At 42.9% G+C, this 13,867-nt stretch overlaps 1 protein-coding gene across 1 annotated transcript in view; it reads right to left on the bottom strand.

The window, feature by feature from the left end:
- Positions 1-6,245: 6,245 nt before the first annotated feature.
- Positions 6,246-13,867, bottom strand: part of LOC119383286 (elongation of very long chain fatty acids protein 4) — a 64,860-nt gene continuing 57,238 nt past the window's right edge. Inside the window, exons 7-9 of the mRNA XM_037651353.2 lie at positions 13,246-13,373; positions 11,478-11,627; positions 6,246-7,732 (exon numbers count right to left, since the gene is read on the bottom strand). Coding sequence (XP_037507281.1) covers positions 7,583-7,732; positions 11,478-11,627; positions 13,246-13,373 — 428 coding nt within the window. The 3' untranslated portion in view covers positions 6,246-7,582. The remainder of the gene's footprint in view (positions 7,733-11,477; positions 11,628-13,245; positions 13,374-13,867) is intronic.

The raw sequence follows: 13,867 nt of genomic DNA on the forward strand, positions 1-13,867 counted from the left end.
ACAGACCATGTGCAAAGAGAATCGCTGGTGTTTTTTTCCTCGTTTTGTCTCAGCCAGTCTGACAGCAACCTGTGGGCTGTTCAAGAGTCTGGAGACACCGTGGAGAGATCTTAGTTCAGATTCGAACCTCCTCGTAAAGCCACTGCAATGAAAGGGCGCGTTTTTTTTTTTCTTACCGTTTTTCCCTAATGGATAAGCGGTCCATTTGCATGCTTTAGACAACTTGCTGTTTTTCCTTTGTGACGCGCCTTTTCTCAAAGTTTGTTACGTGAAGTTCCGGTCTGACGTAACACAGCAGTGCCATTTCCTGTGCACCCAGTGCACTCAGCTTCGATATCGCCTGGAACGGGGCCTTCAATTTTGATTATTAACACCCCAAATTATGCATGTTTCTTGGGGTTTCTAAAAACTGGGTACGCAACATTTCCATATCAACAACTGCCCCGAAATTAATCATTAAGAAGCTAATTCATTAGGTTTTTTTAATTGCTCATTTCAGTGGAACTTTAGGTGCGGCAGAGTATTTCCGCCTCAATTTAAAGTTCGTGTGCGAAAGCGACAGCAGCCTTATTTTCGTCGCATTTTTATTAAAAATCTGCATTGTTAAAAAAAAATTCACAGCATATCCACGGGTGAATGATGAAGAGCTTGGGCGAAGCTCCTGAAGCAACCATGGTTACACCGTGAAATCTTGAGTGGTTTTGCCCAGCAGTAATCAAAGCGATAGCCCAGTACATCATCAAAGACGTGACAAACACTGTATATATTTTTACAAGAAATTTTATTAATCGTAAGTGGTAGCTAGACATGGCTTCCGTTCCCTCTTCATTATAACGGCTTTATGGTCGGTGAAGTGATGGGTCGGTGATGGGTCGTAGTGGGATGTTTGCAAAGACGAAGTAGTGGGCAGTTTGCAAAGGTGGCTTCTGTTCCCCCTTCATTATAACGGCTTTATGGTCAGTGAAGTAATGGATCGGTGAAGGATCGTAGTGGGATGTTTGCAAAGACGAAGTAGTGGGCAGTTTGCAAATGTGGTTACGCCAGACAGCGGAGACGTGACAAGGTTAGACTAAGAGAAGCTTCGCCCCTAAAAGAAGAAGCTTGTATTGGCAATGAAGTACTGACGAGAAAACAGGATCGTCTGTCGGACACCAACACTGAGATGCAACTCTAACCGAGTTCAAATAAGGGACATTATAAGTTGCGAATATGTATCCTGGACATCATTTTCCGCTCCTTTTTGCAATATTGAATCAGTACTCATTGAATGCCTGCATGTTGTCCCTTTCAATGCGATTTCATGTCCAAGAATTTTAATTATACTGGTGCATGTGAGGAAATATCTTTGAACATATGAAGCGTAGTATCTTTACTCCGCATTTGAAGAACATGAGAAGTGCCACATGTGTTGCACTTGTAATAGGCGAGCAGCATAGTTGCAGAGACACATGTCTGGAGTATGTCCGGTGATCTCTAAGAAATTCTTCTAGGAGCATTTCTTTAGATTTTTTTTATCTTCATATAACCCACTTCCAGCAATGTTCAAAATCTCGTAATATATGCAGTTCGATGTGAGCTTTAAACTGCTCATTTTATTTCACCTCATCATTATCCAACACTTCGTTTTAATTTAAAGAATCAAATGCAACGTAAAAGTAACGACACGTTCCAATGTTTGAAATGTAACTGGAACATGTTCCTTTCACATTAAAGGAACTTGTAATGGGAACTCATTTCTAATTTGGGAAGGAACTAGCTTTGATTCCTGTTTAAGAGGAACGTGTACAGCACTGAGTGTAATCTAGGATATGCAAGAGGGAAGCATTGGGAAGCTTTTTTGACATAGATGAATGCATGCAGCTTACTGCTAGTATTGCATTTATGATCCGCTTATTCTGCAATGTATAGTTGCATACGTCAAACTACCATTAAGGCAAGCTCGAAGGTGCTACACAAACCTTCTTTCATTATGAAAGATTCATCTTCACAGAAATTATCGAAGAAAAAAGCATCACAATCTCATGTGCACCTATTGTGTTTACTCACAAGCCAGACAAAAGAAATGTTTATTGCACTAGCATGTTTCAAAGCATTGGTTTAGTATATGCTTGTGTTTGAACCACTCAACACTGACCTTTAAATCTGTGTGCTATACCAGAAAACACCTGTAGCATGATTACCGGGCATCATCATTGCATGATGTGGTTGAGCACAAATGGTGGAGGACAACGGGCTTTGTTGTGCCCAAGGATAGTGAAATGTAGATCGGCACAGTGCCGAGGGTTGGTAGGCAGTGCTCCAAGGGCCTCATCTCTATCGCAACGCTCGCCATGTTTCGATGGTGAAGAGTATGATGAAGTGAGGGTGGGGGCATTTTCAGTAGTGGGAACAGTGGAACTGTGCAGCCTGTACGTTGCATGATTCTACCGCGGTATGCCAAAGTTCTTCGATAAGACACTGTTGAGGCCTTGAGCCAGGAATCATGCAGAGAAGGAGAGGCCAGATTAGCGCTTCTCTGTCCTCTTGTTTCTTATGTCCCTGTGTCTCTTTGTGCTGAAATTTACCAATATGTTGTACCGCAACACCAAACAGCCTCATCAATGATACATACTCATTCAGCTCTGTGTGAACACCATTTGTTGGAACCTTGACTGTTCTTTTTGCCATCTTTATCAGCCTGAAGGCACACCTCAATGCCCTCCTCACTTCTTGTTTCTGGGGGGTCTTCCCTGCATGTTTTCACACCATTGCTGACACTGACATGGTTTGTCCACACACACACCACCTTGTTTTTCTAGAGCAGGAGGCTGCTGCAGGCCGTGGAAGTTCAGCCTAAGCAAATGCTTGTGTTAGGCATATTTTTTTTACAAATGGGGTACATAAGAAAATGACCAAGAGCTTGTGCATTCTTCAGCTTATTTGAAACTTCCATTTAGCTGGGCTCATCTTAAAGGGGTCATGAACCACTTTTCCAAGTAATGATCTAATGACCTTAGTATCAGAGTTTACTGCCTCCCGAATCGATTGCCGCAAAAATTTCTCGAATCTGTCAAGAATCAGCGGAGTTACGGGGGTTTGGCGCACGCTCCCAGCGCTTTCTCTCTTTTCTCGTGCCGACGAGCGCACTCGAAGCTAGACAGGGAGGGATGACACGGGGGAAAGAAGTTACGTCAGTGCGCGTCATGAAACGCGATCGCTCTCACGCTGTGATTCGCTTGCGCGAGTGCGGCTACCATGTACTGAGGAGTGCGGCGCCGGCAAGTGGCGGCACCCCGCGGCAAGAAGCGCATCTGATCCGAACGCCGCTCTCGATTTACGTCGGCTATCGGCCAATAAGCATGCTATGTCTCTTGCGACGTACAGCGGACAGACGCCCCGCCCACCGACGAGAGTGAGAACCGGCCTCTGTTTGAAAAGAGGGCGCCTGAGGAAACGGCAACTTCGCGCTCCGCTTGTGGCCTTTACGCGGCGCGCACGACTGTAGTATTTGGCAGAGCAGTTCATAGCCGTGTCAGCTTTCCGCAGGATGTGTTTTTTCAACAAGCCCAAGGGGTGCTTCATGACCCCTTTAAGTGCACACTACTAGGAAACACTAAATCAATTTATATTATCATTTAAAAATTTTCGTCTGCTTTGCTCCAAGAGGATGTTTACTAGAGAAAATGTAGAACACTTTTCCATTTCGGGAAATTTCATGTTGAATTTTTGGTATGACTAAGTCACTGGGGTTTCACGAATTTTAAAGTATTATCATGTACTTTGAGCACCACAATGCTGCAAAAGTTTTCAGAACTTGGTAAGTTCTATCTGTCGGCTTGTTTAGAATGCAGTGTTGTCCACCTTGATCAGCTAGCAAGGGCTTAGGTGATGCTGTCAAAATTTGACACTACCGCCAAAGCTTACGGTGATGTTGCCATATGTGTATTAACACTTATAGAAGCTCCTTTTATAAAAAGGGGCTTTTTTCGTATTCTGTAAAGGTAATTTACTATCATGAAACTTATTTGCCTCTTTTATGTCCTTTCAACACAAGCCCATTTTATTTGTAGAGCTAGGTCTCTTTATGTTTAATTTGCGATTGACATAGCATGTTTTGCAGCAAGCCAAGTGCTCTGTTTACCACGTCTGCAATGTGCCACTGCATCTGGGATGGTTTGTCTTTGCAGCTGATGGGAGGCTGGAAAGGGGGCCATTTCGCATGCTTTTGTGGAGCAATCAGAGGTGTTGAAAACCTGCACAGAGCTTCTCATAGCACACTCCGCATATAGTGCTCGACATTAGCTGGAGATTACGAGAGAGAGTGCAACTGCTGCAGGAATTATTTATTTTTTTTAAGGTGGACCAAATTTGTTTAGCATGCTCACTGAGGCTTGTTTTTTGCTGTCCAATGTATCGTTTCCTCACCTCACAGTCTTCCTTTATTGAACCTAAGTGTTGCTCATTAACAAGTAAACTGTCTGAACAGTGCATTTCTGAGCGCAATAGGATTTGCAGCATCTTAAATTATGATGTAAAACAAGACTAATGGTGTTCATTATAGGCAGAAAAGAATTGTCATACAGCAAGAAATTTGCCTAAAAGGGTTCTTTACCATATCTAGTACGCAGTGACAGTCTTTAAAATGCAGCTCTGGAAACTGTTGCAAGAATTCTTTAGAAGGGTTCACTAACAGTCAAGATGGAAGCGAATTTAATTAATGATCATGGAGGCATGCTGCCCGTGAAGCACCAGAGGTCCGTTTTTCATCGTCTCACTTAGTTGTCGCAAACAGCAGTTCTTCCCTGTGGTATCCCATTTTGTTACTTACTATCATGCTCATTTAACGTGCCATGCTTTCCTTCTTGCCAAGCACCGACTTGCTTTTCACAGAAACTGCGTCATTGCCTTATATCAGGAGTCTCAAACACGCGGCCTGCTGCGCACGTGACGGTCTTGGTCCCATATTTTTTTTTTCTCAGTAAGTTTGTTCGTGAACTACATGGACATGATTGGTCTCAATCATTCTTTTGCTGGGGCACCTCATGCAGTCACCATGCTGTAAAGCATAGCCGTGGAACAAAAACTCTATATTTCAGAATCGGCGTCCAGACTGCTCGATCAGTATCGATATGTTTCTTGAAACCTTGCATCAGATCCCCTTCAGAAGTGACCCATATATGACATGTGGGAAATGCCTGCTTTCAAATGGCAACGTTAGCTGACATTTTGTTCAAAATTCACCTACCAACCCCCCCCCATTGCTCCAGCCTTCTTCACTGTCCCGACCCTCGCGATACTAAATTTCATGACTGCGGCCCACTAGCTGAGGTGAGCTTGAGACCCCTGCCTTATATAACTCAAAACAGCCCAGCACACATATGTTACGTTGATCTATATGTTTAGCCATCTGCATTGTCCTTGTAGATTTGCCAGTTGCGAGATCTGTTTCCTGTAGAGTTATGCAACAAAACAAATGCTAAATGTTGTCACCGTAACAGTGCAACTAGTAGTAAATGTGTTTCGAAACACATCATCCTCTCAATAAACTGAGTTGATTTATTTTTGATCTCCTATGGCTAATAGCCTTCCCCGTTTGTTTTTTTCTCACGTGTTTTTGTAGTATTCCAATGGCTGCCTGCCCGCATTCATTGTTGAATGCCACCTAGCTTTTTGAGACGTGCATGCTGTCACAAGAGGAGTTCATAGCGTGTGATGTTTTTGGGGTTCGGTGGCTGTGATTGGACTGTAGAGAAGGGAATCCATGAGCCAAAAGAAGGAAAAAGTAGTGATGTCCTGACTTCTTTCTTGTGTCCGTGTTTGCACGCCCTGTCTTTTTAGAATGAACCATGCTCCATTTGACTGATTGGCATAATCACTCATGTCATGGGGTGAGGGAAGCACGGTGCCAGTTGTTTGATGCCAAGTAATGACATCATAAGGCTGCAGTGCTCATGTGATGCACCATCATTTCGTTGGCTGTTCCAGTAGCGTGGACGTGAAAGATTTCATTACAGCGGTCCCCACAGTGCGTAGGATTTGTGCAGTTTTTAATCAACCAGTGCCTTATTGGTGGCCTGTAGGGTTAATCACACTACTGTGCAGTTAAAAGTACTGAATCAATCGTACTACTTCAAAGAAGCTGGAAGATTCTCACCAAATCTTGCACAGCCAAACTTACTCTAGCAGCGACATCGACATCAATATCGTTACTCCCTGTTCAAGCAAATCAGCAAAGCACTAAATGGATTCAAAGTAATGAGACGAGCTTCTTGTATTAACTTGATTTTATTCCAGTCATGAAGTAGTTGAGAACATTTTCTAATGCTCTATGCAGACAAGGTTGTAAAATGTTTTCCTTGCTTCCCTTCCTGTGTACCCCACTGTCATGCATTAAAATATGGAGTAAGTTCGGTGTAAAACGCGATATGCAAGTTTATGGCTTTATTTATCATAACATTGGTTTCTAACTTATTCTATTATCAAGGCAGCATTACTATTGTGGAGTCTATTGCCTAGCACAAGAGAACTGCACTTCTTTTTTTGTTCACCCTTCCGATGGATGCGCAAGCACATTGTAACCCTGTAATGCCCAGCTTATTTTACTTGCTGTACTGAATTCTCAACTTGGAACCGCACCTAGGTTTAAGCAGTGGTGAAAAGTGAATATGATGGTATATGTGCATTAAGGCTCCCTGCATAAATTTTTGAATAACGTTCAAATAAGGTCCTCTGAATTGGAATTCTAGAACCGGACCTTATCATATGCACTACATGGGCATTGCAGGGTTAATGCATGGGCCGCTGTAGCATCGTGGTGATGTTATAAAATGAGCGGTCTTCACATCTATCATTGTGGCACAGTTCTCGCATTCAGGAGCGGGTATTTCTCCCACTTGCAAACAATTCGTCATCATTGTCTTGGTGATCAAGCTCCTGTCAGCAGGATTTATAGCTGTTAATGCCTTAAGTGACAGTCGGTCACCTGAAAGTGCGTGCAACCTCTTAGTAAATAGGTAATGTGTGTAAAAGCAGTTGAAGCTTGCACTTTAAGGCTTATTAGTTAAGCTTGATTTTAGAACTTGCTCTGCTGAACTGTGAGAGGGAACAGAATATACAACAGGCCACAATGAGAAAATCACTATTGCTGAATGATCGCACTTGCAACGAAGAAACTTGCAGCTCATGCTTACAACACATGTAGCAAGGCATCGGCAATGCCGTGGGTAGTGTTAGAACAACGCAATGTTTGCGTTTGCTACAAACACACACAGCAGCACGTGCCGTACTTCTGTGGTGAAACACTTCCAAGCCTCTATCGCAAAACAAAATTTGTCCCAACAAGAATGCTTCATAGAAACAAGTCTGGGACACTGCTATCACATACTGCCTCACATTCTACTGATTGGCTGAACGATTGTAACATATGTGTATATCACGCAAGCTATGCATTTAGCCACAGCTCTTCCGCGCACACAGCACTGAGCGAGACCATAATTTGAAATCCTAGCACAGTATGTGGGACTGTTGAACTGATGTAGCTCTCTGCGAGTGGTGCAGGGAATAATCGGAACCAAGTCCATCTCAAAGGCAATGTGTCGATGTCCTAATCCCTCTTCTTGAAGTCACTGTCCATGACCCCCTCCGGAAAGCACATTGTGCTCAGCGAGGGCAAGAGGTATTGCTTGTCAATGGAATCACTGTCCTCTTGGGACAGCTCCCCAAGCTGCTTTGCTTTGCTTGCCTTGGCTTGATACTGTTGAGGAAATGGGCATAGAACGTCATCAGAGAGTGCTGGGCAGTTTCAGTAATGACTTTTGGGGTTCATAAACAAAAATTGCCTGTAGACTTCCCATTTGGCTTCCTGGAAAAGCCCACTAAATTTGCAGGCACGAAATGTTGAGATAATGCGGAAGCGTATGCATTTAGGCTACTTGGTTCGTCGCTTGAGGGAAAACACACTGTCACAGGTAACAGGATGTAAGAAAAGATACTGCGGGGCTTTCCTTGCATGCGGTGCAATATGTATGCCTTTTGAAAAAAAAAAATAAGCACTTGGCAGTGCCGTCGTGTATCCCTCCTTGTGTCCTGTTTTCATGTGCTGCTTCTCCTCAAATTGAGATACCGCTACTCAGCCTAAGTACGGTGCTCCATCAGCCATTACGTTTGCATGCAGTCAATCATAATTTATGGATCAGCTTCACTCTAAATTATACCATAATGGGAATGTGCATGAGCTTGGCGAATGTTTGTTTTACTTTAACATGATTAAAACATCCGACAACATTGATGCAAACGATATCATCTCCTCAGCTATAAAATTATCCCCATCTCACAATCTTACTTTCTTTTGTTCGTAACGGATTTAGCTGTTGTTTACAAGATACGAAATTGCCATACACTACCTGCTAGAGGCCAAATAGAATAGACATGTAAATTTAATATTTTACTGCTAGGTGTATTGCTGTCTTGTGCACTACAGTATAGTAATACATGACAACTTTTAAAGACGATAGTCTTTCTTGGGATACATAAACGGAGAAATTTTGGTCTGTCTTTCTGTTTGTCGGCACGTCACTCGATTCAGCCACTCGGCCAAAGTTGAACCACTTGCCCAAGGGCCAGCCATTTTGAACGGCTGACTAGGTTCATACTTGTGTACATTGTTGATCAAAAAGCAAACATTACACATATCTAAGGCACAACATCACTAGGTAAGTATTAGGTGGTGTGTTCCTTTAATAGAAAATGCATACATACGTAATTCTAAAGACCCTAGTTTCTTAAGCTGCGCTGAAAATGCGACTGCGCTGAAACTTGCCTTCCTTCGTGCCCTCTGCACGAGCTGATTGTTGTGTTTCGGTTTCGGTTCTGTATTGCGCTGTACGAATGCCATGGGGCGCCGCTCTGGCATTCCTGTTTTACCCAGGCGACGTGTAAATAAAAGAGTGTGTGGAGAGTACTCGTTGAGTGCGGACGTTTCTTCTGCTTCAGCGCTTCGCGCCAAACTGTGTGTTCGGGCTGGGTGGCGCCCCGCCGGTCGCGTTGGTCACCATCGGTCTTCGCCTACTGCTGCGCTGGGACAGCCAGCCCGCAACACAGCACTCATGTTTCCCAACGTATTGCCAGATGGCGTACATATCTCACGCAGCGCCTCTTCTATCGTCTTTAGACGACATTTGCAGCGAAGCACGCAAATACGCGGCCAATTTTTTTTACTTGTACAAGCTTTCTCTCATTTTACTTATATTTTGTTAGAGAATTCAGTTTTTTTTTATTTGCTCCCTCTAGGCAGTGTGAAAAATTGAGTATGCTTAAATGTTCATGCATCACGCTGCAAGCACTCTACATAAGTATTCCAAAAATATGTACAGCTTAACATCTGAAAATAACTTTTTTTCCTTCATTGTAGGTCTTCCTAGTGTACCTATGTCTATTTTTTTTTATTAAAAATTAAAAGAAGACAGCTGAGACGTACAATATAGTATATATTTACATGATTATGATGCTACTATATATTGTATGAAAATATAACAAAAGGAGGCAATGGACGATTCAAGAGACTGTAAATTAAAGAAAAAGATTATGGCAGAAAGTGATCGTGTGTAACTCGGTGCTATTGCGTCTGTGCCCTGCTGTGCAAAATATGTATTTGTGTAGGTATGCCCCTTTTTACGTATACCAAAGTTATGTTTGTTGTTTTATTCCGCATTTGCTATGTGGGGCTTGATAATGCTTCCACAAGAGCTAATGCATCCAGACCGGCAGTTCTATTATTTGAAATAGCCACAGAAATCGGGCTGTGCACCAACCACAGTGTACCACACCAACATTTTTTAGGCGAGGCTGTGAGTTGGAACGTGGGTGGCATATGTTTGTGCCGTTTGTTTCGATTGCTTCAACATAAAGATCTCGCGGATTGAAATAGGACAATTTAGGGTTAAGAAACGCACATACTTTCGTCTCCACAGTCTTCAGTTTGGGTCATATCAGTGTAGTTTTGACTGGAACACGTAGATCAGAGCCAATATTATCTTTAGAAACCAAATTTGTCGCGACGTGACGTTTTTATCTCGAGCAATTGCGAATACCAGTCGTTATACTAAAAAATTTGATGTATCGTTTGAATCCGTGAATGCTGTACATGTTAACGTTGTGCAGGTATTTGCAATGCAAGTTTTAAGCAAAAGTGTGTTTTACACTTAGTAGAGCTTTAAGAAAGTCCCAGGTCTATATGAAATATTCTTTACGTATGATTTACTTATAAACAAAAGCAATCACAGCTGGCACTGGGTTCATTGACCAGTTGTTTACAAAGCCACATTCTTCACCTCGCCTCATATCGAGCTCGATTGCAATTGTGGTTCTTCCGACAGTGTCATTCCACACGGCAATGTCGTGTGGGATGGAACATCACTTCTTTACAGGGTATTACATTCCAATTTTGTTAAATCAGAATAACAGGTTGTAAATGCTTTATTGTTTTGCTACGTTTTGAGTGGAAGAAGCATGAATTCTCCCTGAGTGATTGAAGTGTGAAAGGATATACCTTCATTTCTGGTCAGCTTATTTTGAATTTGTGAGTTTCATAACTTTCGTTTGCCCACCTGAACTTTCATCATACTTTTTCATTAAGTTTACAAATAAGGTGTTGTGGAACATTTCACGGCTAAGATGATGTTGCTGGCTTCATTTAAAAAAAAAACAGTTTAGTATTGCATGATGGTTCACTTGTTTTCACAATTCATGCCAGTGTAAGACCACTGCTTATGCGCAATACCCAGTACAGATCATGGTAGCGGTTTTTCCATCGCATCATACTGGAGTGTAATACACTGCATTGATGGACCAAGGTTTCTGATGCAGAAGCGACTGCATTAGTGAACTACTGCCGCAATGTGAAAAACTAGATATTCATAAGCTTGTTCCCGTTGAAACCTTTTGAAAAGGTTCTGCCGATACAACTGCTAAAAACTGAAGTTGCTTTCCGCTACCATTGATGTTGCGCTTGACCTGTCTTCATTCCTTAACCTTGCATAATTTCTACCAGTCAAGAAAATGTCCGTTAACATGCATTACACTCCAGTTAGTTACGCTACAAACCCTCATATTTTCTTAACTCAAAAAGTGCCACAGCTTGTAATCAACACCCACCTTCATTGTGCTCGCTTGGCTTACTTCTTCCACTGCAGCATTTGACACGCCTGCTTTCAGTAACAACGCTTCAAGAATAGTTGCATCATTTAACTCTCCGCACTGCAATACTTAAATAAGATTTGAAAAAGTACAGTTAATGATGTAGCACATTATGAGTGAAACTATACGCTTGTCTGGTGCGCAAAGTGGCTAGAGTTACATTTGCACAATGGCATTTCGATTTCTCCTAGCAATGGACTGATTTGTCTGCCTACCACGTTTGAGAAGATGTGCTTAGCATGTCTGGGCCAATATTTGTGGCGATCGATATTCGCCGTCAGCACAAATAATGCAAAGATACTCACCCTGCTCCTGTAAGCGTGAATGTAGAAGTTGCCAAATAGTACTAGGAAAGAGAAGGCATACACGATGAAGGCGTATTGCATCCATCTCGTGAACTTGCAGCCACTGAAGATGGCATTGATGCCGAAGCCCAGGCCGATGCAAAATTGCACCTGTGTGCGCAAAAGGTGTTATAGGATAGGTCTTAAAGGCATATCTATGGTGACTTAATCTCAAGCACATGTGACAGACAATAACAAAAGGTGACATCAGGTATCTGCAGGAAAGGATTGACTGATAGTGGGTTTATAGCATTTTGCATTTCGCATCCAAACCTTGCACGAATTTCGTCATTTTACAGCATGAATTTTGTAGTAGTTACATACATTGCCTGCAAGTGATGCCAGAATGTGGTTTTGTTTAATATCCATTGGGAATAAGACGTTCTTGTGAATGTCATTGGGATGTCCAGACACTTCGGAGAAGACTTATTTTAGAGATGTAAGAGTAGAGCTTTGCGTCAGAGAAGCCTTCATATGGTCTCGTAACACTGCATGGTTTAGAGTACAGCCGAGATAATTGGTTAAATTGCACACGAATGTGTAACTAAATACACAGTTAGTCTTAACTCTGCACAGTGACTTCAATGTAGGCATAACTCTATATCCTTAATGCTGAACATAATTATGGTCACCATACCACCGGCAAACTGCCAGCAGTTCTGCATGCTAGGTAACTTGCTGTACTACCTCTGTCATATGTTCTAGCTGGCAGGTCAATAGATGGTAGCAGTGGTAATGCATTGTAGTGCTACATTAACCTTGTGCACTTGAAAATGTTTGTAATCCATTAGCACTGCTCTCCTGTTCCCACTGAAAGAGAAAACTTTGAGTGTAGCTTGAACGGGGTGCCGTGCACTAGCAATGAGGTGCAAGCTCGCGCGTGAACGAAATGCATGTCAGTGGGCATGTGTGTGGTAGACCATCAGAGCTGCAAAAGGGCTGCGATGCCAAGGGGTCATCTAGCACGGAATTAATTATACGTGGATAACATTCAATATTCTTCTGCATACATGTTCCAGTGAACAGAAGCAGAGTTCCAGCTTGTCAAGCAGGCAAGAACGGCAGGGGCCTTGTATGCATTGCATAATAGTCCTTCTTTCTAGTCAGCTTCGCCAAAATATAGTGACGTTATGCGGTGAAGTGTACACAGTGTCTTGCGGTAACATACATGTCGTACAGTGAAGCATATTGAGAGATCAGATTAGGCACAGTCACGGTTGCGCACGTGTTTCACATGTGCGCATGCGTCGGCTCTGGCCACAGTGCGCGTCACAGCCACGTGAGAAACAGCCTGAAGGCTTGCTCGTATGCTTAACAGTGCCTCCTTTTACTTTTAATATGCCTTACTGCAATACTCTGTGTGCTTCACCGCGCAGCAGTATTTGGGCGAAGCTGACTAAAAAAATATAGTATGATGAAATTTCTGCCTCAAAGGCATTGTCGGCGCAAATCTGATTGCGAAAAGCAACGTTTCGCCCCCTCTGCATGTGTAGCTTCGAGATAAAGCACTCGTAATCAAAGTACTCGTATAAGAGTGCTGTGCGCAATAAAATTAAATTCACAATGAGTAGAACCACACTGCCTTCAGCGCAAATATATGACCAGGCTTTGTAGCTCTGGAGAGCTCGATCCTTATGCACAACAACTAATATGTCATGTTAGTTCTCTGTCTTAAAATTTCTTGTTTTTATGCTACTGTTCGTGTCAGTTGGAAAGGGGCAATACTCACGAGCTGTATTAGCGTGAGATGCTTCTTCCACCAGAGGTACTTCTGCACAGAAGGTCCCAAGGCAGTTAGGCCATAGTACGAGTACATGAGCACGTGCACGAGGCAGTTGATGCTAGGACCAGGAGCAGCTGCAGAGGCAAACGTAAAAACAGTGTTTAAGTGTTGCGCACGAGAGAAGAGCAAGAAACAGTGTATGAGATGTCGCGGTTTTCATGTTACTCCTTATACTACTCAGAATAGAAAACGCTAGGCCTTTTCCTGCTCGCCCTTCCGTACGCGGCGAGCTCATCCACGGGAGGACTGAGCAATGCAGTAAAGCCATTCTTGACTAAGCTCGAAATGGTTGAATGGACGAGTCAAGGGGTAGAAATAACTCTTCTTCTGTGCACCATTGTCTTAAGCAAGCTCTTTGTCTCTTCATCCATAGAGAATGCAGACGCAAGTGTGCCTGAACGTTGGGGTGCGCTGAAGATTGGGTTCTCAGTCGCTATGTACTTACGTCATGTTCGTTTGGGTGATCCAGCCAGTGAGTACCAACGTGCGTGATAATTGGGGGGGGGGGGGGGGGGGGTAGAGTTTAGTCTACAGAAGTTTCCCTAAACTACATATATTTTATGTGTAA

Source organism: Rhipicephalus sanguineus, chromosome 2 (genome assembly GCF_013339695.2).
Source record: "Rhipicephalus sanguineus isolate Rsan-2018 chromosome 2, BIME_Rsan_1.4, whole genome shotgun sequence".
Lineage (NCBI taxonomy): Eukaryota > Metazoa > Arthropoda > Arachnida > Ixodida > Ixodidae > Rhipicephalus > Rhipicephalus sanguineus.